This window comes from Hordeum vulgare, chromosome 5H (assembly GCF_904849725.1).
Source record: "Hordeum vulgare subsp. vulgare chromosome 5H, MorexV3_pseudomolecules_assembly, whole genome shotgun sequence".
NCBI classification, from domain to species: domain Eukaryota; kingdom Viridiplantae; phylum Streptophyta; class Magnoliopsida; order Poales; family Poaceae; genus Hordeum; species Hordeum vulgare.
In genome coordinates this window covers 510,475,750-510,481,632 of record NC_058522.1, presented here as the reverse complement: position 1 = coordinate 510,481,632, position 5,883 = coordinate 510,475,750, and the positions used below count along the sequence as shown (strand labels likewise).

General features: G+C 39.6%; 1 protein-coding gene across 1 annotated transcript; it reads left to right on the top strand.

Annotated features, from left to right (window-relative positions):
• Positions 1-5,883, top strand: LOC123397076. Its single transcript, XM_045091765.1, has 17 exons — positions 1-22; positions 104-225; positions 352-615; positions 695-831; positions 1,303-1,376; positions 1,466-1,576; positions 1,668-1,798; positions 1,890-2,177; positions 2,341-2,477; positions 3,034-3,113; positions 3,815-3,988; positions 4,067-4,194; positions 4,271-4,546; positions 4,683-4,813; positions 5,207-5,248; positions 5,347-5,409; positions 5,501-5,883. Exons 1-17 carry the CDS (start codon positions 1-3, stop codon positions 5,628-5,630), a joined length of 2,310 nt encoding a protein of 769 aa, XP_044947700.1. The 3' UTR covers positions 5,631-5,883.

The following is a 5,883-nucleotide window of genomic DNA, read 5'->3' as shown; positions in this document are numbered from 1 at the left end:
ATGGTTGGTGATTATGCTTCCTGTTAATACTTTCTCATATATATTGCCTGTTTTTAGTGACCAGTTATTTTGTCTGCACGCGCGACTTTCTCTGTGTGTTTAGGCGATGCCAAGTTACGTGAATGCACAGGCATATGCATTGAAACCTCATGTTCTGATTCTGAAGCTACAATCCTGACATCGAGACGGTTGATTCCACCTACTCGCCCAGCTGCAAGTTTGACTGTAACTTTTTCTCTGCTCTTTTCCTGGGTTATTAATTGTGCTTATATATATATATATATATATATATATATATATATATATATATGTTGCACCTGTAATCATTAATTCACCTTGCGCTCATTTCAGATTAAAGTACGCCTTCCGAATAATCGGATTGTAACTGGGCGGATAGAGGATCCTATGATATATGTTGATTTTTTCATTGTCAACATCAAGAATGTGTCTGGTGTTGATGCCACAAATCTTGACCGTGACATGCAGTTTGAGCCTCATACGAAGGTAGCAGCCGTATGTCGCTGTTTCAGGTCTGGATTTTTAACAGCCACAAGCGGACTAAATCTTGCCTCTCCGACCAGTGAGACAATCGTAAGCACGTGCCGGATCCACAAGGTGAGCTGCTTTTGTACAGTTTCAGGCATTATGAATTGCATGAATTTTCTGTGTAACTTCACTGTCACTTCTGCGCTAGGCGGGGATAGGAGGCCCCCTTGTTGATTTTGATGGCAACTTTGTCGGGATGAACTCCTCCCGTACCAAAATGGACAAGACTGCCTACATGCGAAGGGAGGGAATTTTCCGATTTTTGGTGTTTCACGGGAAGGTCAGGTATATGTACACTTTCGGTACTGATGAACTGCCCTTCCCTCTTTGGCTTACTCATGCTTCTCTCTTACTGCATCCTTTCTACATATCCCTTCTATTTTTATTTGAGTTTGAGTGCAAGGCATATCATTCTTAAAGCTAAACAGCAGGTTCCAAGGTTTACGAGTTTAGATCCCCAAAACTCACCCATTAGCTATTTTTCTACTCATGTGTTTATTTTCTTAAATTGTTTAGATCTGCACTGTACTAGATTAAGGTTGTTATTTCAATGCCAGCGCTAATACATTTAACAAGAAGACCCATGGGGATTTTTTTTAAAGATTTTCTTAAATTTCTCTTCTTTGAAATATCTGTAACTATTTGGCTCCCTTGTTGTAAATTTCCGTTGTTTAATACCAGCTCATTTTGTCTATGTGGATGTGATATATTGCCTTTGTTGATTTATCACTTTGAGATTTCTGCGTTACTCTGCAGTGTTAGAGTTAAGGAAGGGGTTGTTGATGCTTCAGGGGCAAGAATGAACAGTGAGATGAAAGCAATTAGGCCAAGTGAGTCCATTTCTGCTTCCTTTTCCTGACTATTCATAGTAGACCGTTCTATTAACTGTATTGCACATGATTTTATTTCAATTGACTAGGTTTGAGTGCTAAGTCCGTAGCGAAATTGAGTAAATCCCGAAAAGGCGCCTTGAGTAAGCAAGTACTTTCCAGATTAAGCACGAGTGTTGTGACGCTGGCCTCATTCGATGGTTGGTGATTATACTGTTAATGATTTTTCATGTTACCTTGTTTTTGATGATCAGCTATTCAGTTTGCACGTATGACTCTCTCTCTCTCCAGGTGACACCCAATTACGTGAATGCACAGGCACATGCATCGAAAGCTCATGTCCTGATGCCACGTGTTTCCTGACATCGATAAATTTGATTCCGTATACTTGGCACCTTGAGAAGATCACTGAAAGTTTGACGGTAACCTTTTCTGGATTATTAATTATGCTGATGTATATGCTGCAGCTGTAATGATTAATTCAGTACAGCCATTGCCCTGTGCTCATTTCAGATTAAAGTACGCCTTCCTGATGATCAGATTGTCACTGGGTGGATAGAGAAGCCTGAGCTATATGTTAATTTTTGGATCGTCAAAATCAAGAATGTTGATGTTATTAATCCCACCCATCTACATCATCTGAGTCTTGATCGTGCCACGCAGTTTGAGCCTTATAGGAAGGTAGCAGCTGTATGGCGCTATTATGATTCAGGAGAATTAAAGACCACAAGTGGAGTAGATCTTGCCTCTGTATGCGCTCATACAGATGAGGAGATGTTAAGCACATGCCGAATCCATGAGGTGAGCTAGCTGCTTTAGTTTGTACAGTTCAAATATATAACTGTATGATGATATGAATGGCTGAACCTATATTTCATCATTGTATGTGCTGATGCATATGCTTAGTTTCTGAAATTATGAATTGCATTTGTCATGCATAACTTCATCCTCATGTTTGTGCTAGGTGGGGATTGGGGGCCCGCTTGTTGATTTTGATGGCAACCTTGTTGGGATGAACTGTTCTGGTACCAAAGAAAGAAAGACCCCTTACGTACGAAGGCCTTCAATTCGTAGATTCATGTGGTTTCGCGGGATGGTCAGGTATGCGCACTTTTAGTATTGGTGAATAACACTGTTTGCCTTACCCATGCTTTCTCTTCCACTGCATCCTACAGACTTACACTACATCTCCCTGCCCTATTTCTATTTGAGTTTGTATAAGGTGTATCATTCTGAAAGCAAAAGAGCAGCTTCCTAGGTTTACAAATTTATCCCCAAAACTGCCTCATTGGCTATTTTGTACTTGTGTGTTCTTTACCTTTTTTTTGTATATTTCCTGTTGCTCTGCATTTGTGGCCTTCTCTTCCTATAGCCCAACAAGCTGCATTTGCAATGTGTACTAGATTACGGTTGTTATTAATCTGGCGCTAATAAATATTTCTGCCACACTCTAAACTTGCATTTAAACATACCCATGGAGAAATTGTTTTAGGTTTTATTAAATTTATCTGCTGTAATATATGTGCAACTGTTTGGCGCTCCCTTCTTGTTCTCTAAATTTCCCTTGTTCAATACTCTCATTTTGTGCATGGTCTGTGTCTCTTGATATCTTCTTTTTGTGGATTTGTCACGGTGAGTTTTCTACATTGTGCTGCAGTGTTGAGGAAGAGGTTGATGAAGCTGTAAGTGCAAGAAATAAATGTCGTTATGGAGGTACAGGTTTACTCATGGCAGGAGGTGAGCAAATTTATTTCATAGGATATTGGCTGTAAGGCCAGCTTGAGACAAGCCTGGACCCAAGAGGCGCGACTGTTCCTTTGACAGCCGTTGAACCACATGGAGGAACACGATATAGGAGCTTAGATTGTGTCATACTGGGTCCATGGTCAAGCTGAATGGTAGCTTCCCCATTTTTATGTGATAAACGACCTAACTGGGAGGGGATCCTATCCACTAAGTTGGTGTGTGGTCACATACTGTTAGTACATAGCAAAAACATACTGACTGATTAGTACTGGCATTATGTCTTCACAATTTTATTTATTTGATAAACTAGGTGAACGCCTGCTTGTTGCTATGGAAATCATAAAAATAAATTTAATCATGCATGTGGCACATCAGTCTGGCAAATCCATGGGGCACAGAAACTGACTTGGAGTTAGGAAAACAAGATAACATTGAAATATCAAAACTGTGAGGAATACTCATATGACATAATTGGCAGACCCATAAACAATAAGTGGAAATGGTGCGATGGAAGAAGGAAGATGGATCATCACCATCACACCATTTTTCTTGGATCACATATTGAAACTACAATGGCCTACGTTGAACCCTTGGCAGCCAATACATTTTTACTTATTTTGCCGAGTACCTTATGTTGCACACACACACTTCAAAAACTTTCTCAAACACTTTTAACTGTTGTATCATGCTAGGCGGGCGATTCATAAATTTTCTCGATGATACGTTCAAGAATGATATCTTGAGGAAACCATTGGGAAGTTTTTGTTTAGAAATGGATCGAAGTGCCTGCTCACTTGCTTCACAATCAAGCAAACATCTTGCTTCAAAAATGGATCAAAGTGTTGTCTCACTTGCTTCATTCAATGGTGATGACTCTGTTACACAGTACTTGTCCATTTTTTTAATTGATTAATGATTGATAACTGAAAAGATTATCTCTGTAGGATTTGCAAAAAAGTTTTCTTGCTCAGGTATATTTATAAAGGGCAAAGCATGCTCTGCAACAATTCTGACTTCAGCAAGTTTGGTTAGAGTTCCTGGCAGTTCACACATGATCGATGATAACTTGAGGGTTGTTACTGCTAACTGCTATGAATTTTATTTTATTTTCATTTGAGATGCTGGTTAACAGTATGTTATCATTGCAGATTGAAGTTTGCCTTCCAAACCAATTTCGAGTCGTGGGGATATTGAACTGTTATAATTTACACTACAATGTTGCCCTTGTTGACATCATGGGATTCTGGCGTCCTCAGACAATAAAAATCCGTGGGCATCCAGTTACCTCATCTATGGACGTAATAGCTGTGGGTAGTCTTTTTGCGCATCGCCAACTAATGGCTGTCGAGGGGAAGGTGTTGATTGGCAAACAAAGCAAACTTGATTGCGCAGAACTTTGTGTCTCCACCTGTAAAATCACCAAGGTATTTCTTGTGGACTTCCCCTACCTCTAACATGCCAAAAAGTTATTAGCATTGGAATACTAACATAAGCTATCACTACATCTATCAAACAATATCTGTGTGTAACTCTTGTATGTTATTCCTCTTTATTTGTTAGGCTGGGATTGGGGGCCCTCTTATTGACAGTGATGGGAATTTTGTTGGAATGAACTTTTATGATGAGGAAGAAACTCCATTCCTGCCGAGGGACGTTATTCACCGCCTTTTATTGAACTTGAATAAGAAATGGTATGTCTTTTAAAATAAATAAATAAAAGAAGCTTGGAGGTTTTAAGAAAGTTGTCCTGTCTGTATATTCATCTCTAGTTTTCACATTGTTCAGTCATTTTCACTTAAGCATATTTTTGGCCCAATTGGGTTTGGGCTGATATGACAACTTGTGTGTGCCCCAAAGTGTAATACTGTGCAATGATGTAGTGATGTAGGGTACATGATTCCGGTGACTTAATTCATCGGTGTGTTCTGTTGTTATCTACCATTATCATACTTGATACCATACTTAACCGCACCCTATTATTGTGCTCTTACCCTTTTCTGTTTTTTAATGCACTAAGCTGGTATGCCATTGGTTTAAACTAACTCGTTTCCTCATGGTAAAATTGAATTTGGGTGTACTTGCAGGACTAGTGCAGATGATACTATTGTCGAGGGTGTTGAAAACAGGTATTCTTTCTTAAGTACGGTATATATGTACATATTGTTTGAAATAATTTATTATGTAACTCTTATGCCTTTTGAAATGTGGCTGGTCAACCACACAGATGGTTGTTGCCCGGCGAGACACACAGAAACCCTGAACGTATTGCAGCAGTTGATGGAAACAAGTATTATTTCTTACACATGTTACTACTATCAATCTATAACATTGTTTAGAATTGATCTCTTCATTGACTTGTACTTTCTTGCTCATGACAGATGGCCGTTGCCTGAGCCACGTGACGTTGGTCGTAGAGCCAAGCCACTTCACAGATTTCCTATGCTTCGTCGCGGAAGGCCTGTGCATATGTTAGATCACATTGGTCGTAGAGCCGATGATCACTGCTAGTATTGATGCTGTTTTCTTGTCCGCTGGTACTAGTAGTATTAACATCGCTTTCTCTATGACAGACTCCTGCTAGTACTAGTTGTAGTATGACTAGTGTTTTGTTGGTGGCTGGTTGTTTAGTCCTCCATTCTGAACCGTTCGCTTTGTGCCGCTAGAGTTCTGTTATGATCGAAACCAATTAATGTTATGGTGTTGTGTATGTGTAGATGGGTAAACCGTGTCACAAGCCCATGTGCTCTAAACATAGTGGTGT

Bases quoted from the DNA above. Each gene is read 5' to 3' on its own strand.
- LOC123397076 (XM_045091765.1), top strand. From the start codon at position 1: ATGGTTGGTGATTATGCTTCCT. The intron at 616-694 runs GTGAGCTGCTTT...CTTCTGCGCTAG, and splicing joins GCACGTGCCGGATCCACAAG to GCGGGGATAGGAGGCCCCCT. The intron at 4,547-4,682 runs GTATTTCTTGTG...TTTATTTGTTAG, and splicing joins CCACCTGTAAAATCACCAAG to GCTGGGATTGGGGGCCCTCT.